Here is a 26,247-nt window from a genome sequence, read left to right as displayed (position 1 = left end):
TGGTCTCTGGATTGTCAGGTTATCTTGGTTAACTGGAGAGCTGAGGGCTTGGGATTGAAGGAGCTGCCATGGGTTCTCTGGAGGCAGTTATCCAATCCGTATGGGTAGCTGGATGTACCGAGTACCCAAGTGTAGCCAAGCAAACTCTGATGACCCAAGCTTATGACTTCTGCTCAGCATTTCAAGGCTGTGATCTTTGTAGCAGAGTTTACAGGCACCTTGAGAACTCTTGAGCATTTGATTACATTTTATCTATCACTTGAAGTAACTTTATGCCTGAATGCTTTATAGAAATTTCTAGAAACACCAATAACACCTGAGACCTATCAAGTGTGAAAGAGACCAGAGATATGTCTCATGATAAGAGTTGATATGGATGAAGTTGAAAAGTTGAAGTTGAAAATACGAATGATTGTCTTCTACTGTTGTGTGATCTTGCAGGAAACTGACTGCTATTGCTTTTGGAGACCTGAACCCTTTTCCCTTACGGCAGATCAGGAACCGCAGGGCCTGTCACCTGGAGAAGGTGCGCCTGGAGCTGACGGAGCTGGAAGCCATCCGCGAGGACTTCCTGCGGGAGCGAGAGACCTGCGTGGAGAAAAGAGACCTCATTAGTGATGATGAGGAGGATAGCTGAAACTGCTTAATATAAACTGTTCTTTGGGATCGTGACCAAAGTGAGTTAACCTCCAAAACACTTTATTAATCCTGTGAAACAGAATGTAAACTCGTTGCTTTTGGAAATATGCAGGACAGATTTCCAAATCCCAGCACTTTCAGAAATACCACTTAGTATGGAGGCCAAACACTTCTGTTTACATTTATGTTCCTGGAATCATTTGTAGAGCACTTAATATCTGTCTCAGTTTAGTCAATCAGCTGAATTGACAGTTGTTTTCCCACAGTGCACCATTAATGCCTGGATGTGAAGCAATAAGAAAAGTCCATGCTCTGTTACATTCATTGCCATTCTGAGTTTAGGGGTTTTTTGATGTAATCATGTTTTTCATAGTGCAGTCTCAATGTGAGAGGACATCCATATTTCTTGGGCTCCATCCAGCCTTTCTTGGGTAACTAACCAGAAGAGATGAAGATTCCTTTGTCTTTTCCTGAAGTGTCATGCAATGGATCACCAAACAGAACTCTTGAATATATGTACTCTAAAGTAAAGGTAAAATAAGTACCTATTTCTGTCACTGCCTGTCAAGTGTGTACTGAAACAGTGGTAGCAAACAGAATTTCTACTTTTCAGAGCAGCTGTGTTGATAAAGATTCTCATTAATAGAAAGGGGTTTATAGATCAAACTCTCTTTAATCAATTTTATTTGTATTCAGTATTTTGATTGCAATGGTTTAAAAAGGCCACAACCAAACTCCAGATATTATGGAAGAATGGAGCTTGCCACATGAGTACCATGCTTTAGGAGCTAATTTTTTGCATGTCTGTTTTTGTTTCTGTGAGGGATTTTTTGTTGGGTTTTTTTCCTTTTCTTTTAATGCTTCTTCCTCTTCAGGACCTAAGGTGAAGTCTTGCTCTGTAGGAAGAAACACAGCGTTCTTTCTGCATGATTGTAGAGCTATTGTACAATAGTGGTAGTGACTGGGTTCATAAAACAAATATTTACCAATCAATCAAAAGAAACCTAAAGGTCACACCATACACACGGGAACTGAAGATCATTTTTCAACAGAAAAATGCAATATTCTCCTGATGTACTCAGCTTTACTGTGTGTTGGATGCGCTTCCTGCAAGACAGCTGTAAGGGGCAACATCTGAGCTGTTGAGCTGTAGTGTTTCTGCTGTGGAAGTGTTCCTTGGGACCATTTTCTCTCCTTTGGTGACTAGCAGTGTTCATAAGTGCTTCCTGGGAGAAGGAGGGTTTCTTTCTTGCTGGCTGTTCTGGGGACTTTTGCAATGTTTTTTCTTGAGCTGTTGGATTTTCAGAATGTTATATTGACTACAATGTGTCATGATAAAACTAGGATTCAAATACCAGGCAGCAAATCACCAAGCTCTGGGGAAGTGGTTAATTAGCAAAAAAGAAAACAAATCGTTGGGAACAGTCAAGTGCATCATGCTCATGTTTTATGTGTTTTGATTTGGTTTTCTAGAAGTAGTAGTACTTTATTTGGTATAATCATGTAACTGTTTCAGTCAACTTAAGTGGGGGCAGAGAGAAATCCTGCTTCTGTTTCACAGCACTTTTTAAAAAGAATTATTTTAGATAATGTAGTTGTAGCCTTCTCCGAGTAAGCATATTATAATTTAGTTTATATGGAAGGGAACTATTTAATCAGAGGTAAAGTTGTAACTTAGAGAACTACTCTTGATCTAAAATTTATGCTTCCTGTATGACACATAATTTCTACCTAGCCAGCAAATCCTTGCCAATAAGGAATGGATGGTGTGATCATCTTGATTTGTATGTTACTAGTCTTCTGAAATGTCCCCTATGTTGTCTGCAGTAGGCAATAGCTAGGGATTTTTTTTCTAATTCCTTAGCTACTTTTGGTTGTGTACAGGAGGGCAGGGTTTTGATATTATTGCATGTACTGTATTCTTTTTCTACTTTCAATCAGTATTTGAATACAAAAATGGGACCAGGTTTTCTGATTTTCTAGTTATGCTGTCTTGGTTTTGAAAGAGCTGGTCTCTAAATCAATATGTAATGCAGGCTTTTTGTTTGTATGTGTGTTTTAATGATGTTGTCAAGTGTTAAATGAATTTTTTTTAAGCTGAAGATCTTCCTTTCAGTGGCCATAAGTGAAATATTAAGGTGAAGAATTTAGATACTTACACTTACCCTGTTCATACAATCCATTTTTCTTTGGTTTTGACTCTTCACTATGAACTAGTCCTGTGACTTCAGGAGATGTTTTCAGACTGATTCCATTGGTGTGTTTGGGTTGTGAAGATAAAGCTAAGTTTGAGGCCACGGTTTGGGAAGTTCTTTAGCTGACAAAACACGACCTGCAATATTACAAGAGCATTTCTGTTAGAGTTGTGCTGATGGTTCAGTTTGTGTGTGCATCTGTTTCATTCCATTAAGTTGTTTCCAGTTGTACTGGAAAGCCAAGTAGCTCTGTTTCTCCTGCCATGGTGTGACTGTTACCCATGAATATTAGGAGTCCTGTGGAAGTTGTGTTGTCTCTGGGTATTCTGTCAGCTTGCAGATAAGAAGTGAGCCAGTGCCATTTTGCTCAACTTCCCAGCAAGCTGTTGGCTTCATTTTGTTAAGCTTTGTTACTGATTTAGTGATGAGCAAAAAGGTCAAAAAATTGCCGAGGCTTTTCTCACCTCTGGCCACTAGAAGTCTCTGTGGAACAAAAATAAGATATATAGCAGGAACTAACATCAGGGAGCTTGCCTTACTTGCTGTTCCAAATGTCATTGTGTGGCTTAGTTTTCTAGTGGTGCTTAAATCTGGTTACCTTGGAGAGTAGTAACTCATTAGGGACATGCAGGATCCACAGGTAGTATTGAAACCTGATTAAACCAGGCCAAAATACAGTGTGCCTCAGTGGCCTGCCAAAGCTGAACTGCATGGAGCCCAAGAGTTTGTGCTTGTGTGTGAACCTCTGAGGTGGTGCTTGAGGTTTACCATTCATGCCAGCCAGATAGTGGGCAGGTGACCTGTTCATGCACTTAAGAACTGCCAAGCAAATATTTTAACTTCAAGGCCTTGCACGTAACGTGCAAAGAGTTCCTCATTTGTGGTTCCCAGAGTATGTGATGTAACCCAAACCACTAAGTGGCATTGTGCAGAATATTCCTCCTTCTCTATTCATGTGTGCATGGCTTCCTGGTGAAACTTTTTATTAGTTGTTTAAAAGGGTCTATTATATTCTGTTAAATAGGCAGAAAATTGGTGCACTACACCTCTAGTTATTAGAACTGCACAGTATTTCAGCTTGACCTGTACATGTTTACAGGTAGTGTTATCATCCAGTATTATCCCATTGTTTGGTGGTCTTCTTTTTACCAGCTGTGTAATCAATAAAAAGGATTTTTCTGTTGCTCTTTTGGTGTCTTCTGTCAGAGTCTCCCCTTCCCTTCAGTGTTTGTAAAGATGGTAAGATATTTCAGCAGAAAGGGAAAGATTTTTTTTCTTAGTTATAAAACATCAGAAATGAATGAATGGTCTAAAATTTGACAGGGGTGCATGTTCAGACACATAACTGAGAAATGGCAAATTGATTAATTTAATGAAATTGTACAGCTGTTTAAGTGACTGTTCCCTTAAGTGCCATGTTAAACATCAGCAATATGCGGTACAAGAAATTTGAATCACAAACATAAATGATGTTATCTTCATGAAGATTGATGTAAAGAAAGAATAAATTGTTTATTACTTTATAGATTGCTCTGGTTCTTCTTTTTTTCCCATAACAGATGGAAATATCTGCAGGTGTCATCAGAACAAACCAGTGGTAGAGCTTGCATTTTTGTCTGATAATGAGGTGTGAGAGAATCTCTGTAAAGGAACATACATGTAAATTTGGCTTTGAGGCATGAAGATGTGAGCCACAGACATGTTGCATGCAGGTGATGCTGACTGGGTAGACTTGTCATTTCATTTCTTGGGAGAAGAGGGGGGGAGACAAAATTTGCATGAGTGTTCACAGGAATTTTCTGAGTTGACACGCTTTCTGGGAAACATATCTGTTTAATATCTCCTGACACCACCCCAAAAGCTTCTTTAGGAGGCTTGGTACTGATGTTCTGACACAGTCTTTTGTAGTCAAAGAAATAATTCCAGCTGCTTTGAAAATTTAACCAAGTACTCAATTAATTTGGAAATCAAGTCTCAATATCTGTCTTTCATATATGAATTTTGCATTTTGGAATTGCTTGAGTCCCTTAAAGAGGGAATACCTCAGCTATTTCAGATATGTTACTTAATAGCTAAGTGTAAGGGAGGAAGGAAGAAGAGTTAGGACATGACTGTAATTGCATATCCAAGCCTGTCTTTGGTATCAGAGGTGAGTAGTGTACAGTTCTTGTCCTCTGGCTCTGCTACAGAATGGCAGGCTGTTATAGGAGTAGATATTGGCACAGGTGGAAATCTGTTCAAAGGGGTTGCAAAACAGGATAGAGATCAGCAGTTGAGGCAGAACAAACTATGGCCTAAGGACCTTGTGTCCTGTATACTGAAAATTTTAAATCAGAGAAATAAACAGAAAATTCTGGGAAGAGAGTGCATGGGGAGCAATGTCCTCCCATGGATACTTGGCATGTTTTGTAGGGTTGTATTGCCCTAAGCAGCTGCTGGGGCCTGCAAAGAACAGCTGAGACTCCCATTTGCTCCTTAGAACTAGGTTTGAAGCATCTGCTCTCAGTGGGATTGCAATAAGGATGTGAGTGTAGCTGATGTATGTTAAAACCCTGGTTCCTAAAAAATGCATAGCTTAATATAAACACAACTGCCCACTCTGAACCGAGACCAAACACCTGCTGAGTCTCGCTGCTCTGGCTGCCTCAGGGATGCAGAGAACAGTCTGAAGCTGCTGGTATTGCAAGGTATCAGGTGTTCCTTCTCTGGGATTTTCAGAAGTGCTAAACATAGCTTCCTTATCTGCAGCTCCTTGACCTCAACAGAAAGCAGAATCCACATAGTGCTGAAGCTTTAAGAATTCCCACACATGAAGTATGTTCCCTCAGATAATACAAAGGAAGGGTGTGCTCTGCTTTGGAAACTTGCCCCCTGGAAAACAAGGTAAAAGGTTCAGTCAGAAGTTAGCAGAGTGGTATTTTCACTGTGGTGATCAGCTGTGAAAGCCACATTTGTCTGCAGCTCAAGGATGTCCCCCTGTAGTGCCAGCTTTTCAGACCACGGGACTAGAAAGTAAAACTCAGGACTATATACTGAATGTGATTTTAAAAAACACAGTTATTAAAAATATATCTCTCCAGTGATTATAACATTCAATATTAGAATATGCCTGGTAAATTAAGACGACTTTGGCCAACTGAGATTCCCCCCGGTCTTGAGCAGCTGCATTCTGCCTTTGTCTCTCAAATGCAATGTCCCTTTGGTGTGTACAAACCAGCTAGGTTGTGCCCCTAAGATGTCAGGTTTGAGCTGATGAATGGAATCAGTGATGTCTTCAGGCACTGTGATTGGGGATTAAACTGTGGAATATTGCTATCTGCCTTTTTTAAAAAATGGAAGTGGTGTTCTTCTGGTTTTTAATCCTGGAGCTCCCCCTTTGGAACATGTTGGGAACCCATAAGGTATGGGTTTCCTACTTTGTCACTTCTGAAGGAGGCTGGCAAATGTGTGGCTGCAGTGTTTGCTGGTGCTCCCTACTTGAAACACTGCTCAGGTTTGAGTTTTTTTTCTTGCCCTGTATGCACATAAAGGCTTTTACCTTCATCCAAAGAAGTCTTGAGTTAATATTTTAAGGGTGAATAACTACAGAAGCATGAAAGAGCAACATCCTACTTAGGCAGAACTTGTATTTGGGCTTACAAACCCTATGGGCATGGCAGCAGGGGTGGGACTCAATCTACCTTTGCTGCTCTTGGAAACCTTTATTCAAAGTGAGGTTATTCTCGGTCTAGGGAGAGCTTGTCTCAATTTGAAAAGCAGCTGTAGCCTCTCAGGGTATTTTGTAGTATGATTGCTGTGACTTCCACGTGATCATATCCCGTTGTAGAACTAAAGATGAAAAATTAAATAACTTTATTTCACTTTGAGAGAGTTCTGAATGCTTCCACTGCCCTTTGAAACATTTACTATTGCTCCCATTTCCTGTTCTCCACCCTGTGTACTATCAGATGCAGCCACTTTCCTTTTGGAGTTGGGAGAGCTGGCTGGAACTGCTGGGCTGTGAACACCACTCCCAGGGCAGGCAATCAGGGGCACAGTTCAGTTCTCTTGAATTGGGACAAGCCAAGTTTCTTTTTAACTGCGGTAATAAAAACCACTTGCCTAGAATAAATCACTCTTACATTTACCTCTCTTCACACCATACTGCCAAGGAAAACATCCTGCTTATTTATGTATGATAATTTGCCATTACTGTGGTGTTACCTGAATCACATAGAGGATTGGAAGAGAAGGCAACCTGGTACTTGTAATTTATTTCAAACGTGTGAACAGTCCCACTTTTTTTTTCATTAGCAGATGATGGACTTGCCCAGAAGAAATGTAAGGAGACCTAAGAGTATTTACTGCGATAACTGTGTGTCAAATAAAGCCAGAGAAAATCTAGTTTTACAGGTTTTGGGGACGTCTTTATGATAGGAGAGTTACCAGATGAAGGATGTCATTGTTGGAAGGTAACACGAGGGCTACAGCAGCTTGGGAAGCAGGATGGCAGAGGATTGTTACAGCAGTGCGTGTGGATGCAGCTTGAGCTGCACGGTGAGACCTGGACAGGAGCCTGTTCTTTGTCACAGCGGTCTCTTGGAACAACGGGCAATTTCACTGGCAAATGGTGAGTGTCAGACCACGCAGTAACCAAATCTAGGCTTGTGTTTCGGCTTGTAGAGAATACAGAAACAAGGCTTCTACAGCTTAAGTGCCTCTCCATTGGATTTGCCTCCTCAGCATTATTTTCTTAGCACTGCTTTCACATGTCCTGTATGTACTAAAGCAAGGAAATGGGATTCTGAGCTGTTTCCCCAGTCAGCCTGGGTGAGCTGTGTTGGACCGGCCCAGCTTGAGCTGTCTGCATCCCATCCATCCCTGTGCAGGTCTGCCACAGTCGGGTACCCGCAGGCTGCATCGGCCCCACGCTGCCCTCCGGACAGCATCGCTGCGGCCGCACGATGGTCCCGCCGCCCCAGCAGCCGGCCCGGCCCCGCCCGCCCTCTGCTCGGGGGCTGCCCTGGGTGGAGCGCGGAGCCGGGCCCGTCCCTCAGGGCCCGCGGCGGGCGGGGCCCTGCGGCTCCTCCGCCCGGCCCGGCGGGCCCGGCCCGGCCCTGCGCGCTCCGGGAGCCCGGCGGACGCGGTAAGTGGGCGCTGCTCCCTCAGCTGGCGGCGCCTCCGCGGGTTCCCTTCTCCGTGTTCCTCTGGGTCTGTCCCTTACGCTGAGCCGCCCTCACGGCGGTGCCGCTCCGTGTTCCGCTGCGAGGTGTCGCGGCTTTGCAGCCCCTGTGGCCGGGCAGCTCCGGGGCCGGCGGCGGGTCCGTCCTGCGGGGCTGGGGGCGCGGACCCTCGGCCTCTCCACGGTGTCTGCGCCGGCTCTGTGTGTACCCGCGGCCGCCAGCCGGGGCAAAGGCAGCTCCCCGCAGCATCCCCGCCGCCAGCAGCCGTCCCCGAGCGGGTCCCGCAGAGCCCGGGCAGCGCAGCGGCTCCACAAGCGCCCCGCTGGTGTTACACGCCGCTCGGTCTGGCGCCGCTCCTGTCCGAGGCCATCGGGGACATTCAGCGAATGCTGTGCTCTACTTGCATGGTTTATCCGCAAGTTTCTTCTTGCCTTTTCCCTCAAGCATCTTTACTTGGGTTTCCTTACACCTGTTCCTCTGGCCAGTGAGCCGGGGATCCTGGAGCGACACAGCGCGGTGGAGGGGACTGGTTTGGCTGGCCTGCATGCCAGAGGACAGTCAAGAAGGAAAATGTGAGTTAGAGGGTGAAAACGCGTGGCAATTGCTCCTGCTTTGGCTGGTCAGTCACCACTGCAAAAGGACCAAAGTCGCAGTGCTCACCTGCTTCATGTGTGAGGCAAAAGCTCATCCTGACCCTTTTTTTAAACAGCCGCTCTCAGACTCTCCCGTGCCTGGTGCAAGACCCACAGATTGCAGAGGCGAGGTCTCCTTGGCTTGGGGGCAGTGATGTGAGTTATGTGCCGCAGTAATCCTGGAAGGCGCCCCAGGGACGGCGGGCAGGGCTCTGCCCGTGCAGCGAGCCCGGCCTTGCGGGCTTCCCCTCTCCCCCAGCTCATCGCTCAGGCACGCCGGCCTTTGGGATCCCGGCCCTGGAGCTGGGCAGCTGGAATCGGCTGCAGAGCCAGTGTGGTTTGTACGTGTGCTTGAAGCGGAGGCTTGGAAAAATAGCCTTTGGTCATTCGCCACACATGTAATTACTGCGGGGTAAATTTGGGAGGCCAGAAAGGGAGCCCGTGAGAGCTGGCGGCAGGAGCAGTGATTCTGCACTGCTGGAATGGAACGCTCAGATGATCGGTGTGTTTTGTGTTTTTTATAGACACACAGTAGTAAGAGTTGCCTCGATTTCCTGGCAGAAGAATTTTTAGGCTGCTTTTGTTTTCTGACAAGGAAGTGTTTCAGTGAAAATGAGGGTTTGTTGAAACTGATAGAACTTTTAACTGTGCTAGGCTTATTTGAAAGTAGAGGGAAAAACCCACTTGGGTTGTTTGGGTTTTTTTTTTTTTTTTTTTTGCTGTTTGGAATTGCTTAGTCTTTTGTGGGATAAAAGATAAAGAAAGGTGAAAAAATAAATGAAAGTGAAAGAAGAAAATACTTAAATCCTTATAAAAATCTGTTTACTTTTAGCATAAAAAACCAAAACTAGAAGACAATATAACTTTAATTTGTTTAATGGGTTTGTTTTTGTGGTTTTATTTTGGTGGGGTTTTTTTTCTTCTTTTTTGTTTTTTTTTTTTTCCCTTCATTTTCCCGATCATTAATTAAAACCAGTCCTGTTTTGATTCTGATTTGGTTTTGGTCATTTTTCAGTATTATAAAACAGTCCATACAGGCGGTTTTTACTTTGGTCTGTTCTAATGGGTTTGGGATTTTGGTTTAGTGTAACTAATGTTTTGTAATATAAAAGTATACCAGGGGAATGCTTCTGAGTTTGGCAAAGGGTTTAATGATTCAGCTCATGTCAGGTGTACTTGAGAAAAGTCAGATTCTTCAGCTGTTACCTCAGTCACTTGAAACTGGTTTCCTTAGGACAGAAGAAACCCTAAGGGAAAAAAATGCAGGGCTGTTGGCAAGGGAAGTGCTCCAACAGTTTTGTTTTCACCTCTGAATTCTGTATTCTGCTCTTGTTTACTAGTGGGTGGACATTTAAGGTGGTTTGATGTGTATAAACCAGTCACTGATTGTCACATAATTTGGTAATAACAGGCTAATAACTTAACCTGTGCAGGGAAAACTTCATTAGAGAAGAGAAATAGAACTTACTTTCTTCTGCTCCCCTTGAGAGGGATACTGCCACTCTCTACAGAAGAGTGGATTTCTGTACATTGATGTCCTTTACACATGGGCACAAACTGCACTAAAAAGGCTGTTCTGTCTGCAGTAAGAATGTCTTTATCCAGAAATTGTACTGATGTAAAGCATGTGTGTGTAAAGATATGCCTTAGATCACAGTGAGAAACTGATTTCTTAGGGTAAATATGATTCTATTTTATGTAGGGCAAAGTTTAGGAAGAATGTGAAGAGATGAGCCAGGACATGTTTCTAGTGCCTGAAACTGCCATCTCAGAGCCTGTATCCTATTTCTGGGTTAGCTACAGCTTTGTTCCATGTCTATAGTAAAATCTTTCACTCAGGATAAACAATATTTTGCTGCCTTGTGGTATTTGGCATGTTTTAAGGAGTGTTGGATACAGCAATAAAGGTGAAATATTATGTTTTTATACTGTACTATACTATGGAGTATAATTATGGAAACACAGCAGTATTAATGCTGAGTAGTAGCTGGCCTTCATATGAAAATGCTCACTGTGAGGAATCCCAGAGCAAAGAGACAAGGAGAGGAGAGGTGGGCCCAATGTGGGATGGTTGAGGAATAGATATGGCATGTTCTGGGAAACAGCACAGAAGCTCAGCTCCTCTGCTGAGCTTGCCTTGGAGCCATAAAGCTCTGGTCTGGTTCAAAACTCACTGAAGCAGATACCTCATCAGCCTGGGTTTCATGAATTCTGGTGCAGCTCTTAAGCGATGGCAATGGCCCTGAAGTGTTAGCATAAGGTGTGTATCAGGAAAAAAAGTTGGCTGTTGCTTTTTCCTCAGATCCTGATCAACTCTTTTGTCTGCGTCCAAGATGAATGTCTGTCCATCTCTAATTCTGCCTGCCTTCACTGGCCACCATAAGAAAAACCACTACCTGACTAGAAAAAAAAAAAACCAAAAAACCCTCCTTCCTGCTTTGATGTACTTGATCTCTGTGTTTGTAAAAGGTGTCCAACAAAAACCTTAGAGTATAAGAAATCTTTGAAAGCGTAGTCACCTTAGTTTCCTAAGGTGAGAGAAGGGTAACATTCGTGCTTGTGAATGGCACTTCTATTTCAGATGAATTTTAAGTGTGTGAAGCGTATCTTTTGTTGGCTTACCCTCTTGTGCTGTGCTAATGACAGTTGCTTTGGATCATCAAGTGTATGATCTATTTTGGGCATTTGCTTGGTGTGACTGTTGGGTGAAAGCCAGGGAGAGGTATCTGTGGAAGGCAGGATAGGATAACATGAAGTGATAGACATGGGAAACACCAGTGCATCAGAGGTACCACTGGGGGTCTGAACATCATGCAAGAGTGTTGTCTTCAGCCTTCAAAAACAAGACTCTGGGCTTGGATGGGTCCTTTATGGGAGATTTAACTTAGTGCTTTGGTCTTTGCAGAAATGGGTGTAAGTTAAGAAATCAGCAGAAGGGATAAGAATTTCCTGATTATTTTTTACATGGATTCTACTCACCTGCAGAATCAGCTGTGTTCTTTGGAGGTTGCTGGGAAATGAGTGAACTTTTCAGTCAAACATTAAGTGATTGTGTTCACAGAGGCACTTTGGGTGGGTTCCCCACTCTCAAAGCAATCTTTTTAACTTGCTCTTCTGAATGGTGATGAACTCTTTCATAAAACAATGACTTTTTAGGTGTATTTGAATTAATGTTGTTTATAACTGTGTACCTTGGATTCTGATGAAGGGAGTAGTCAGCTTGAGGGATTTACAATCTTTGGGCAAGTCTCAGCAGCATCTCTTATTACCTGGGCATTTTCCTGTACTTGTGTGTGCTCAGAATGTAATTTTGCAATTCAGGGTGAGCAAAAGGTTTGGATTTTCAGCAAGGCTTGGCTTTGTCCTTTGCTTGCTTTTTTGCAGTCTGTAGAGGCTGAACGCAGCCAACACTTAAGAAGATTCTGCTTTGAACAATAGCAAGCAATATTATATAAACTTAGGAAGGATCAAATAGCTCAGACATGTCCTCATTCTTGTAAATATGGCTGAAGCCTCTATTGACTGTAGTTTCAAGGTCTGAGCAATAGGAGTCGGTGATCTTCCCGTGAGATGATGAAAGGTTACTTGAAGAATGCATCAAGTATTTTTCACTTTGTGTAAATCACTTTGTGATTTGCTTACAAAGTGAAATTTGAGTTGCTTATTTTCATTGAAAAGTAAAATAGATATTTTCATCCCAAACATGAACATGGTTTTGGGAAGGAAATTACTGAGCAACAGAAGAGTTAACAGAACAGTTCACGTGGCTTCACCTTGAAAAACTATGAAAATATCAACAAAGCCAGTATAGAAAGTGCAAAAATAATAACACTTCCAATAGTGCAGGTCAGAGATGTCACCCCACAGCATGCCTGTCACCCCAGAGGTGTGCAGATACATACCTCCAGAGAGCACTGGTTGCAGTTCTGATGTATAACTGAAGTACTCCTCATCACCTGACGTCATCTGTGGCTGTAAGGATTGATGTAGTAGCCCTTCTGCTTGACATAAAACAATCAAAGAATTTTTCTCCTAACTAAAACCTAAAAATATTTACTTATGTAGAAGCGCCAGGACACTTTCGTTCCTTTGAAGTAACAGAAGGAGCGTATTTGGAAAGGAATTGATACTCAACATGCCACCCATGTATTAGAAACCAGTGGTTTGTAAAAAGGGCTGGGGCAAACAAAGCAACCAATCTTTTTATTCTGAGGTGAGTGAATGACGAAAGCTTGGGTGTGTATTGAGGAATTGTTAGATTTTTGCAATGTATGCTCACGATACCCACTTTTGTTGGAGAAAAATCTTCAGTTTGTGTGCCTTTCACTTTGTCAGGAGTACTGCAATTGCTCTTTGATACCTAGTCCTGTTTTATAGGTCTGCTGAATCTTCTTGCAACACTGAATTGAACTTATTTCCAAAGAATCAAAATAGAGCTTTGTTTGCTTGTGAAATATCCCTCACAATATGCACCAGTCAGATGCCAATGACTGCAATTTAAAAATCTGCAGCAGCTGTATAGAGATAAGGAGCTTGGAAGTCCCCAGTGCATCTGAAGGAAGCAGCGTCTGGGATTCACAAAGCAAAGCACATTGCATTGACAAGACAGGCTGTTGAGTGTAGAGATGAGTGAGAATAACTGTATGTTTCAATGCAGTTAGATTTTATCGTGCTACTAGAAGCCTTAAGCTGTTTTACATGTTCTGATCTAAAAGGTGGATATTTGGGCCCTTGGGCATAGCACTGGTGTGCATCTCCACAGGAAACAGCCAATAGTTCATGACCTGACTGGCCAGTTGCTCTGTTCAAATCTGTAACCATACCACACATTGCTGTGGAGGTGTGTCCCAAGGAATAATGCCAGTTCTCATCTGCTCCTCTTCCAGAAGCAGCCCAGCGTAATGCACAGATGCTCCAGTGCACCAGCGTGAAGCTTGTGTTTTCAGAGCTCACAGAGATGATCAGTTTAAAAGATTGTGTTTAGGAAACAAACTGCACAGTTACACAGAGTAACACCTGTAGCAGATGCTGCTGGTGTTCTCATTTGAAACATCTGCTGTGTGTGATGGAAGATGGCTGATAGCTCTGGAGAGGGAATCTGCACTTTTTTTCCGGCAGTAGTTCAAATGTCTGTGTGCTGTCCTGCCTGTGTGCTTCAGGAGCACGGCCTGACCTGAGAAAAAGGAAGCTCTGCCTCCTGGTCTCCCTGGCTGAGGATCTGTCTGAGGGAGTCTGTAATGCTAGTTCTTGTGCTCACTCTCTTTAGTGTTGTGTGGAGGCTTTATTGTCCAGAACCTTGTCAAATTATTAATTAATTTTCCTTTCATCGCATTTCTATTTCTTGGTATGTTCTGTGCTTCCAGTTGTGTTCTTGGGTACATCAGTGGTGGCCAAGAATCCCCTTCATTTAAAGGTGCTTATCTCTTTCCAGATTTGAGCCCTCACTATTTGGCTTGGACTGTTGAATTAGTTATTTTGATTGATCAGTGGTAACTTTGGCCATGAATGAGCTGCAGTGGATCCAAAGTGCCTAAACCACAAATGTATGTTACTGAGACTTAGCCTCTTGCAAGATATAATGAATGTCATTCTTCATTAATATTCTAGTTGCATCATCCTTGAGTATCAATGAAAGACCAAGTATGGCTTTCTTCAAGCAACAGAAGGTGGAGGATATTTATGAAATTGGGGAAGAGCTGGGAAGGTAAGGTCATACTGGTGTCACCACATGATTGTAAAAGCTGACACGTGAGGATATTTGCTACTTTCCTCTGTGGGATAGCCTAGATCAGTTATAATATACTGCAGTAGTAAGACACACCTTGACAAAACTGCACTTCGGATAGAAATTTGTTGTAATTTTTTGGGTTTTTTTTTTCTTTAGATTATATGTCCTAACTGTTTTTTCTGTTTCTTTTCTTGCAACTAGGACAACAAAAGGTAAGTTTACGTTGTCTTTTGTAGGTAGGTGTCACCTGTGTCCGTGCTTTAGACTTGAGTTCACATGCCCATTCCCAGAGGCAGCTGGGAGCCAGGAGCTGTGGTGCTGTCACCACAGACACAGCACTTTCCCTTGTCCTGTTGTTTTGAGCAGCACTCCACAGCAGTGTTGTTTTCAGCTGGCTCCAAGCACTGACATCACATGTTCATATGGGCCTGCAAAAAAAAGGAGCATGTATTCCTGAAAGGCTTTACCTCTCAAATCTTCAGTTGGACTGGTTAATGTAGGTAGCCATTAATTTATAAAGGCTCATCCGCAGGTATTAATTACAGGTGTAATTACCAACTGTTACCATGCTTAAGCACTGCTGGGTTTGTGAACTGGATACCACAGGGTACTGGGTACTCAGTCTCTCAGCAACATACAGTGCTCTGGGTGAGCATGGCTGGTTTCCATTCAGTGTCCAACCCTCTAATGTTTTTTGTTTTAATATGCAAATGGCTAAATTAGTGCTATACACAGGTAATGAGCTCCATTAAAACACCTCAGTTGATGCCATGTCCATTCAGAATTTTTTTTCACTCTCAGCTATTTAGAGTCACTGAGAAGACTTCTAAGGGGAGAGGGGTTGAGGTTTGTTTGTTAATTTGTTTTCCATTCCCTTCCCTCTCAGGAAGGCCATAACTATTAAGTTTCCTGTAACTGCTTACTTTTAAGTATTGCTTAGTACTGAGAGTATCGGTCTGACAGTGAAAACCTGACAACAGTGAGCAGTAAAGAAATTCAGTGTGTGCATGGAGGGTGTAAGAGGTGTGGTTTTTAACCAATGAGGTCCTCGGTTAAGCAGTCACACTACTAAAATGAGAAACTGGAGACTGAGTAATTTATTTTTACTTTGGTTTCCGAATTGGTTTTGGGAGTCTTTTGAGATTATGAACATCATTCTCCAAGCTGATGGATGTTGGGGATTTTCAATGGAGAAGTGTAGCTGAAACAATCTGGTGAAGGCTGGCCATTGCTTCTTGGATCAGCCAGAGAGGCTGGTCAAGGTTTGTGTGGTCACAGCAGCCCTCCTCCTCTTCAGGCGGCATGTATGATGTCACACTGCCTTTGTCAGTGTATTTTTACTTTCTGGTTTTGGGGGCCAGTGACAAATGGTATTTTCCTTTGCTAGAAGGAAGCTAACACGCTGGACAGATTGCAGTGACTAATCTTTTCCAGTGCTGACTGATGCCCTTAGAACCTACAGGTGCCTTCTCTTAGTTAAGTTTGCAACAAGCTGTTAGTTATTGACAGGTAGAGGTAGGTTAAAGGATTCATGTATTATCATTCTGGCAGCAGAAGTCACAAAATAAATGTTTTCAAACAACATCTGTGAAGAGCCTGTCCTGTTCTTGTCCTCCTCACTGAGTTTGTCGCTTCTTGAGAGCAAAACTAGTTGTTAACATAGACCTAGTGCTTGTTCTAGCTGGGATTCAGCCATGAGATAAAATAGAGTATCTCACTGACAGAGCCAGCACCTGTTTATCTGAAAGTCTTTGCACAGCACTCAGCAAAGGTTGATCCCACCACAGACTGCAAAGCCTGAGCTCTGCTCTGGTGATGAAAGGAGGCACTTCCTGTCACCCTGCAGCATTGAGGGTGACCACAGCAAAGCTCCCCAGCTCCCACGGTGTAAAACCCTGCCCATGGAGGATGTGGGTGGGCACTGCCTGGCCAGATCCTCCTCGTGGAGCTGGAAGCAGCTCAGAGGGAGTTGTCAGTGCAGTTGTCTCGTGTGCCAAGGCAGGGGTGTGAGGGAAGGCTTTTTGCAGAGAAGGGAGCAGGTTTTCCACAGCTGCAGCTGTGTGCTCTCACCAGCTGCTTAGCTCCAGCATTCCCTCAGTCTTTCAAATATTAATCTTACACCAACCTCTGTTGCTCAATTTCTCCAAAGGGTACACACAGGGAGCAATCTGTCACACATGTGGCCTTGCAGACAACTTGCTGATGGCCTTGTTTGTTATAACAGCTCTGCTTAGCTTAGCATGGCCTATGCTGAATGTGTGCAATATTTCAAATATGCATATATAATTGTGTTGCTTCCCTGAAGATAGTATCAGTCACTTTCAGGTCTGTGGGAGCTGAGGTTCTCTAGCCATAGCTGAATGGAAGCTTAAAAAGAGGACTCTTTAAAGTGAATTTAGCAAATTTCAACATGATAAAGAAATAATATGGCTTTAACAAGTTGTGCTGTTTTGAGGAGGGTCCTGGCCTAATCCATTTGCAAGGATGTTAATGGCATGACAAATCAGTGGAAATACTCCTTGAAAAATGTGAAGAAGTGAAGACTAACTCATGTTCTTGGGAATATGCAGCAGGTCAAATAACTGCTGCTTCTTGTGGCAAGGGGGGGTGACAGCTGGAGACAGCCAAGAATGGAAAGTCTTAAATCAAGGGCAAAGTAGGCCCAGAGAAAGAAGAACTGTCCTGCTGAGCTAGGGATACAGTTTCCAGGAAAGTGGCAGCAATAAAGCTCACTGGAAAGCCTTTAATATAATCTTTCAGTTGTTCTGTTTTGTCTGGGTAGTTGTGGCTTTTTACAATGCAAAAAGTGTTGTACAAACATGCAGGAGCCCTTTCCAGCTGTACTAGCAAACACTGATGGTGCTGGTAGCTGCTGGAATTTGAGATGTGCAGTGTGATTTATAAAAGGATGTCTCATAGAGTCATTGATCTATCACCTAAATGTGGTGCCACGAGGCTGTGAGAGCTGTTGACATTTGTGCCTTCTGGGCAGTGTCACTGTTACATGCCAAGGTGGGGCTGAGGGTAGGAAGTGTCATGGAGCTTTTCCCGAAGTGTTTTTAACAGTGTCCATTGAAAAGTGTGCTCCTTCAGGGTTCTGTGTGCTCCTTCTGGCACTGCTGTCCTGGGCCAGTGTCCTGCTCCTGCAGCTCAGCTCTGCAGCATGCAAGGACTCACACTTAACAGAGACAAACAAACCTTGGAGTGATATTTCTGAGCATGGAAGTCTCCCCTTTCCTTCACTCTTGTCCTTTCACTGTAGGGAAGGGGCACTCTGCCTTCCCCCACAGTGTGGGCCAGCCTTACCCCCTGCCTCTCCAGTTTCTTGCCTGTTTCAGTAGCTGGGAGCTGTGCTCATTCCTCATCTCCTGGGCCAGTCAGTGCCTTCATGCAGAAAATAATCACCATGATTTCTGTCGATCAGTTTGGGCATAACTGAGCCTCCAGTTTCTCAGCCTCTCCCGACCTGGGCTGTGGTTTCATGGTTAAAGCCAAGCTCCATCTTTCATCAGTGGCTTGTCATGCCTTCTGTAGTTCCCCATATCCAGCTACAAGTTCCTGCTTCCTCTGTGCTTCTGTGGGGAGGATTAACTGTGCTCTCTGAGAGAGGAGATACCCCATTTTCTGGGTGAAGCTTTAAAGGACAGCAAATGCAGCATTTTACCAGTGATAATAGGACCTTGGAGCCTGGCACAAGTCACTGTTCTGACAGTGTAACTAAGTATTTATTTATGTAGTGAAAACAAAAAGCAGAGATAACCCAGGTGTTCTTTGCAGGGCAGGAACCTGGAAATCTATAATAAAAAAGTCATGGCCCCCAGCTAGTTGGAGTCTCCCTGCTAAACAGAGCTGTGGTTGCAGTTGGTGAAGTTACCCTTAACTCACACCACACAGTATCTTCATACCAGGAATGTTTTTTTTGTAACTGTAGAAATTGCTCAGTACTGTGCTTTCTCTGACATGAACTTTAACTCTTTTCTTTGATTAGTTTAACTCTGTTCTTAAATTAGTTCTTTCAAATTTGAAGAATAACTCTGGATTATTTTGTTTTACAACACACACAAAGATGGCCTTTGTGTTTGATGCAAAATGTTAATTTAGTTCCTGAGGACTACCCAGCACTTCTGTTAATGTTTCTTGTCACAGATCTTGTAAGTCATGTTTCATGTATATGAATCTTCTGCTGAAACAGTTTTGGCATCTGGAACTTGGTCGCAATCACTGTGATTGTTATCAGCTGTCTGATGCAGTCACTGTTCTTCAATTTTTTCTTTTTAGTCCTTCTAGCAGGTTTCCCTATTAGTTTTCAGTGCTACCTTAACTGTTTCCAAAATAAAACATTTGTTATAGAAAGTGCAGAGAAAATGGAAGGTTTTGGTTTTTTGGATTTTTGCTAATAACAAAGTTGCTCTACCTGGCCTTGGCCTTACTTTGTAACAGAGTCACGAATTCCTTATCATCAGCATCCACCTTGATGATGGAAATGATCTCAGTGTATCTCCTCAGTCCATGTCTGGCTTTGAGAGTATAATTAGAGATGATGGCCTCTGTGGCAGTTCTCACAAAGCTCAAATTTTGTAATGTATTTAGCTACTGAATAATAAGCAGAATGTTAATCCCAGGAAAAAGACATTGAATATTAATCCCAATCTTTGTTTTGCCATTTCTGTAAAAATAAAGCTATTTTTTCTATTTTGCATTGGAGTAGAAAGCAGATGGAAATTTCAACAGCTGAAAAAATATACTGTGTATAGTATAGTATATAGTATAGTATAGTATAAAGTATACTGTGTATAGTATAGAATAAAGTATACTGTGTATAGTATAAATTCCATACTTTTAAAATGAAAAATATTACTTATGAGTAAAAATGCACATGAAGTAAACATAGTGCAGGTCAAATTCTATCTGCTCTGGACAAATTAAAGCGCTGGACAGATTGTTAACATTGATGGAGAATAGAGCTCACAGGTACTTCTCTGATGGTCAAGGTCTCAGGTGGCATCTGTTAGTCCTTGATAACACTCTACACCAGTTTGAACCAGAGTGAAGACCTTTTGTAATAGCTGAGCAGTGAAATGGGAATTTCAGCAACTCTCTGCACTTTTGGCCTTACAGATAATTTCCTAAAGTCTTGAATGGAATGCCAGCATAGTTTCCATCTGTTTGACACATGGGGAAGGAGAAAAATCATTTAACTATTTGACTGTAATACTTCTCCCCTCTTACAATTCATGTGCTGCTGGGCCTATGACTCCCAGTCCTTATCTGGGTGTATTTGGACCTTTGCACACCCAGGTGCAATGTGCTAACCTTTTCTTGTGCACATTACGTCTGTCCTGCTGTGGCTCCACACGGTGAGAGGAACAGCTTATCAGATCAGCTATCCCTGCTGAGCATGAGTCAGCTGTGACCTTCCCTGGCTCTCTGCACTCTGCTCATTGCCACTCCAAGCACTGATACTCAATCCAAAAGCTAAGTGTGATAAGCAGGGAGAATTTTTCATCATATGCATTTTATTCTTGAGCTTCAGATTACACAAAAAGCTTGTCAGAGCTGCTGGGCTCATGCTCTCTCCCTGCTGACTCTGCACCTCTGGTCTCAGGAGGAGCTGATAAGGGCCACATTGATGGCCACTGCAGGATTGGGACATTTCCAAAAGCATTGAACAGTTTCAGGAGATGCTGTTGGCGATTCAGGAGGTAGCACGATTTCTTGTGACTCACGGCTGAGGACCCCCAACCTGTTTAAGGTATTAATTGTGTTACTGTACTGAAAGCTTGTAATAATACATAGCACTGTTCAGAAACATTAGATTTATCAAACTTGCTTTGAATTTCAAATGAGCTGCTCTCTACTTATTCTAGTAAACCAGATCCTTCTGTTAAGAGTCAATATTCTACTCTTCTTACTCTTTTCTGGCGCTGGACACAGAAATCTCCTTTGGGTCAGGGTGTGTAGGTTACCCTTGTGTGAGTTCAGAGAGATGGAGATGAAAGTGACTTTATCAAAGACAGGATATGTCCAAAGGTGCTCAGCACTTCCCTTCAGGAATATTGAAATTTATCCCCCAAAGTCACTTTGCTCTAGAGCATTACACAATCAGTAAAATGTGAGTTGTGAGCGAAAATGCCAGTGTGTTTAAAAGTTGCAGCTGATTTTTTTTTTCTTTCTACTGCTTTAGTAGTCTAGCAAAATTCCTGTGAAATGCCCTATTTAAAAAAGTTTTGGATCATTCTATTATAATCTGGCATCTGGTAGTTTAGGTTCTGTGTAGTTGCTTTAGGAGAGGTAATCACTTCCTTTGCATTTTGTTTGGGGGGGGCGGGGGGAAGAAAAACAAACAAGTAAACCAAAATTCAGTTTTATCTGTAGCATAAACAGAAGTACAGTGACGTTTGTGACAGTTTTATTTTTAAAACTCTTTATGAAGTTACAAGAGGTGCCATCAGAGTATTGAACAGAAGAAGGTTTTGGGGATTTTTTAGTTTTATTCCATAAAGCCATACGGAAGCAGTGAAACACTTTCCCTTCAGTGGCCTTGCCATAGAATTTCTGATTTTACTGTTTCAACTGTCCTATTCTGATTTCTTTATAAATGCTGTGCTATTTGACTTTCTATTTATTTACTGTGTAGATTAAATTTCTGCTGTACCAAAATCCTGGTTTAGCCTAAATCAAAAAGTCTATAAAAAAGAAAATGTACTGCATATTATTGTCATTTATAGAAGGCTTTTACATCTTTATAGCTGTGATTACAGAATTCCTGCAAAACCCCTCCATATATATATGCTTTTATGCATATATTTTGTGAACCTTGCATGGCCTTTGGTTCATCTGTGTTTAATAAATGAACAGAAAGCATAAAAATAAATTCTCTCTGTTGTTCCAAGTAGACTCATGTCCTCTCTGCTGGGAAGAGCACTCAGTGCAGTTACAAATAGCAGAAGTTATCTCTGAAGTGTAAGCAAAGAGGGAGGAGAGTATTTAGTTTCATAAAACTATGGTTGAGCAACTGCTCTGATCACTTAGAAAAACAAAAAAAGCTGAAAAATGTGTTTGCCTCAAATTCAGCAAGAATTCTCCAGGGCTTTGCTTTGAAAGTTAGCAAAAAACCCAGCCATAAATGGATAAGATTACTCGTGTATTTTTCCAAGAAAAGTAAATAGGAATGAAAGAGATGGAAAAGTAGTAAGGTGCAGACTTTCTAAGCTTAAGGTGACCAGTTAAAACCAGTCAGATTTAATAGTGGCAAAAAGGCATGATGAACAAAACTGTTGACATTCTAACAATGGAGGTAAATGAGAATGAATTACCCTCTAAACACACCAGCCTTGAATGTAGAGAAGCCTGTGTTTAGGTTGGGTAAATACTATTGCTGTGCTTATGTTTATGTCTACTAACTCATGCATGTACAGAGGATGATTTCATAATATATTTTTAGTATTCTTAAACTATCATGCAGTCACAGTACTGCCTGTGAATTTAAGCAGTTAAAAACTGGTCTGGGTGCTGTTTGGTTTTATTTTAGCCTCCTTTCAGGTCATGTATTCTTGTGCAGGAGCACCTAGTGAATAAAATATGCATTATTATAATTGCACTTCTAGTGATATCTAGTGACGTGAAATTAATTTGTATCCTTACCCCATATAACGTTATTTCATTTTCCAGTAGTATTACCTGCATTTTACAGACTTGGTGAAATTAGGTACAGAAGGGCAAAGGTGTTACTTTTCATCTGGTGTGTAGAAACCTAATTACTGCTAAAGTCAGTGGGAGGCTGCCTAAAATCCCTTGCAAATCTGTTCCTAAGTAAATTGCCCTGGCTTGCATAGGGAGTTGTGTCACCTCTTGACTGGCAGAATGCCAGAGCACTGTCCTTTGCCCAGGTTCATTTACTTTTCAATGAACTTGTTGAAAATATAATTCAGTCTAAAGTGTATCTGTCAGTGTGTTCACATATATCATGTCTTTTATGGGAATTTCAAATTTTAACAACTAAAGCATCATCATCATATTTTTTAGAATTCTTTAATGAATGAAATGAAGTTGAATATGAACAAGACATTAAAAAATAGACTGAACATGAAGAAAGGGAACATATGTTTGGTATTTGGGGAAGAAATGGTTTGCTGTTCTCAAATGATACAATCAGCTTCCTGACTTCTCCCCACTCAGGCCTCAGAAAGCCTGACTGGAGTCAGGTAAAGTGTACTGTCATCCCAGAACTTTTCTTATATATTTTCAGTGTTTTGAGAAGAGCTCCTGAGCCATGCAGTGTTTCAGGAGCATCAGAGGAAGACTGGAATAAACCTGTACTTGTGCCAGCAGTTGCTTAACAGCTCTCTTTATTCTAAAGCTGTGGAGCAGCAGCACTGCAGGGCACTGGGGCATTTCAGACTGGCATCTGCACTGCTCTTGCTCTCAGGTGACATTCTGCCCCAGAGCATTACCCTCCAGAACCAGGATTAGAAGGAAACTTTGACAAAGAGCAAGAAGTTGTCCTGTTTTTCTGGATTGTCCAGCTTCGCTCTTCCCACATCCTCTCCTGAAGTGCATGAAGATTAAATGAGCTGAACTTGTGCTCTTCTAAAGCATGCTTCTGAAAATAGACTCAAAAACCACCCAGCAGTATTGTCTCTGTGTTCTTATTCAGTGACAAACCTCCTACATGATAGTAGCAATGCAGATGATAGGTTGTCTTCATTGCTGGGATAAATTCCATCATGACTGATGGACAGATTTGATGTTGTAACTGATTATATTATAACTGACAGGATGCAGCTGCCATTGTTCATACTTGTGAGCTGTTTCCACAATTAAGGATGCTTAGCATGAGACAAGGCTGTTGCACAGCTGTCCAAAATATTTCTGGAAGGGAACAAATGTAACTTACTAGAAAAAAAAACATTTTAGAAATTAGGAATCGTAGTGTCATTAAGTTTGGAAAAGATTTCAAAGACCAACGTCAAAGCCATGCACAGCCAGTTTCTCCAGGAGAATGCTGTGAGGGACAGTGCCAAAGGCTTTACTGAGGTCCAGGTAGGCTCCATCCTGAAGTGTCAGCCTCTGAGCTTATCCTGCATGTGTTGGAAATACTTCTGTTCATGATCCAAGTGATCTTTGTTTCAGCACTGTACTAAAACCCATGAATTCTGGCAAGGTCTTTTGGCTGAAATTTGGATATCTGAGCTGTGAAATTCAGTTTCAAGTCTAAGATCAGGTACAAATGCCACATGTAAAATTATCTAAACAGCTTAATTTCTCAGTGCTGTCAGCTTGGGTGTCAGGAAGACATACTTTCCTTTCTTCTACTTTTTTCCTAGCCTAGGTCAAAAGTTTTGGAAGCTGACAGAGTTTGATACTTATGGTCTGAATGCAGATGCATGAGAAGGCACAAAGCCACTGTTGTCTTGCTCCTGACCTTACAATCTCTGTAGCTGACAAGGAATCCCAAGTGTCTGACTGTGACTGTAAAATGCCTGTGAGGCATCCTCTAGTTTCATAGCTGAATGGGCCTCCAGGAGCTGTTCATTAGTAATTGCATTGTAACTGTCTCACAGGATAAGAAACTGAGCATTTGTGTCCTTCCCTGTCACTTGTAACCTCTTCTCCTCAGTCCCAGACTCTCCCACTGAAGAGTTGTCTGCAAAAGCCTGTTTTTAAGGTAGATGGGAAATGGCATGAATGCTGGGACAGGAGCAGCAACAGTGTGTGTTTGTGACCACACGTGCAGGGGAGCAGTAGTAGGTTACAAGAGAATTGGTACTGTAATAGTTATAGTCTGGGACAATTATTTATGTCAAAGGAGAAGACAGAAATTCCTATCCTGTGTCATTATTACTTTTGTAGGCTTTTGCATCAACAGAAATGTACAAAATCTGCAGTACCACTGGAATTTCTAAATGCAAAAGTGACTGTGTTTGTTCCCATAATCAGCACTCATAAAAAAATATTTTCTCCTGAACTTTGACCAAATTTGTCCCTAGAGAGGATTCAAGGAAACAAGCACAGGAACATGAATACCACGTTTCTTCAGAAAGTCTGAACCGAGCAAGATGCATGTCTTGCAAAATATGATCAAGCAAACAAGAAAAACATGAAAATCATGATTTACACAAGCAGCTCTCAGCACTACAAAACAAACTCTTTTCATAGAATGTTTAAGGCAAGTTTGGGAATTTTGTAGTGGGAATTTCTCTAGGGTTTGCAGGTAATGATAAAAGCAGGAGAAATATGAATTAATTGAAGCATGTGACAAATGGCCGTGGTCTCAATTCCATTTGTGAATGATTATTCCCAAAGGGATAAGTTCACTTGTCCCATCTGTTCCTGCCTCCCTTCTGGGAAGGGTTTAGGATATATTATGAAAATGAAAGACTAAAAGAAATATGTCAGGCTGCCTGGCATTTGTTTGAACTCTGAAATGAGAGGCTGCCTCTGCCATAGGGTGGGAGCCTTTGAGCGCAATTGAGCACCAAGTGACAGCCCTAATTTTTAATTTCTACGCCTTTGTATTTTTAAGACAGACTCCATTCAGATGTCTGTGTTGATGAAGCACTAAGTACAGCATCTAATGAGGTGCTGAATATAATTGCTGTGTATGCTGCATAGTTTAAATACCAACTTGGTAAATTCCTCATTTACCAAGCCAGTGAATGATATAATAATATTGAAAACGGCAGCTCAGTGCTTTTACAGTGTAGTCATGGCAGGATGCACTTAATGAGTTTGTTTGTGATTCTTATAAAGAGATCCTATCCCATAAAATCACAGTAGCTAAAGGTTATAGTTACCTGAAAGATGAGTCTTTTCCTTCCAAGTTTGGATATAATGTCCTGAATAAGGAAGTATCAGATACTAAATGTGTATTCTGGGACTGGAGATCTGCCAATTCCTAGGAGATAAGGCGGGAATTTTGCACTTGGAATACATTAGGAGCCACAGTGAGGAGAGTTTTACTAGCAAGTTGCAAGAACATGCCTTTTAACCTTAATGCAGCCACTGTACTATTTGGTATAGTAGGAAATTCTTTGTCCTTGAGGTGCAGTGAGAAACCTGCACTTACTCTATTTATATTTACACCCAAATTATCAAGTGAATGCATAAATATGAATAAACAATTTTTTTTTAAATTTGAAAATTGGTTGCTGGAGGCCATTTTTGCATTTCCAAAGAGTTATCATTCATTTGAGTTCTTCTCTAGGGACTATTCTTAAGAAAAATATTTTTATGTATGTGTATTCTTTCAAAACACCCAGTGGTATGTTGCAGACTTGGATGTCTTAAGAATTACAAGTGAAGCAGTGGTAACTTGAACCTTTTGAGGCGGATCTTACTCATTTAAACGTGAACTGGTTTTAGAGGTTTAAACTCCTGTTGTCAGTCATTGTTTGGTTTTGCTAAATTTCAGACACAGTAGCAGGTTACCTTGTTATGCTCTACTGCCTTTGACAGCTGAGTCCTGACAGTCCTCACTCTTGTACCAAGAACAAGCTTAGTAGTGCTCAGCGGTGCTGCTTGGGGCTCACGGGATCAGGCTTTGTTTGGGACTGGCTTATTTGGGAAGCTGTCATGTAAAAGCTTTAAGAGCATCTTTGCTGTCTCCTTGTCCTCGCAGTGGCCAGTTTGCCATAGTGAAGAAGTGTCGAGAGAAAAGCACAGGGCTGGAGTACGCTGCCAAGTTCATCAAGAAGCGCCAGAGCCGGGCCAGCCGGCGCGGGGTGAGCCGGGAGGAGATTGAGCGCGAGGTCAGCATTCTGCAGCAGATCCTGCACGCCAACATCGTCCAGCTGCACGACATCTATGAGAACAAGACAGACGTGGTCCTCATCCTGGAGCTGTGAGTAAGGGCCCCTCCCTGAAGAGATGGCTGAGGGGAATAGAAACCA

At 42.2% G+C, this 26,247-nt stretch overlaps 2 protein-coding genes across 3 annotated transcripts in view; both read left to right on the top strand.

The window, feature by feature from the left end:
• Positions 1–4,288, top strand: part of TBC1D2B (TBC1 domain family member 2B) — a 29,936-nt gene extending 25,648 nt beyond the window's left edge. For both annotated transcript variants that reach the window (XM_084213644.1, XM_084213643.1), the window contains exon 13: positions 442–4,288. In XM_084213644.1, the coding sequence (XP_084069770.1) occupies positions 442–637 (196 nt within the window). In that variant the 3' untranslated portion in view covers positions 638–4,288. The remainder of the gene's footprint in view (positions 1–441) is intronic.
• A 3,558-nt stretch (positions 4,289–7,846) lies between these two features.
• The window catches only part of DAPK2 (death associated protein kinase 2), a 35,104-nt gene continuing 16,703 nt past the window's right edge, over positions 7,847–26,247 (top strand). The window contains exons 1-3 of the mRNA XM_084213645.1: positions 7,847–7,959; positions 14,236–14,332; positions 25,977–26,198. Of these exons, the coding sequence (XP_084069771.1) occupies positions 14,271–14,332; positions 25,977–26,198 (284 nt within the window). The 5' untranslated portion in view covers positions 7,847–7,959; positions 14,236–14,270. The remainder of the gene's footprint in view (positions 7,960–14,235; positions 14,333–25,976; positions 26,199–26,247) is intronic.

The sequence above is a fragment of the Fringilla coelebs genome (assembly GCF_963513975.1).
Source record: "Fringilla coelebs genome assembly, chromosome: 12".
Taxonomy (NCBI): domain Eukaryota; kingdom Metazoa; phylum Chordata; class Aves; order Passeriformes; family Fringillidae; genus Fringilla; species Fringilla coelebs.
Note: the sequence above shows the minus strand (reverse complement) of the source record. Positions and strands in the feature narration are given on the sequence as shown.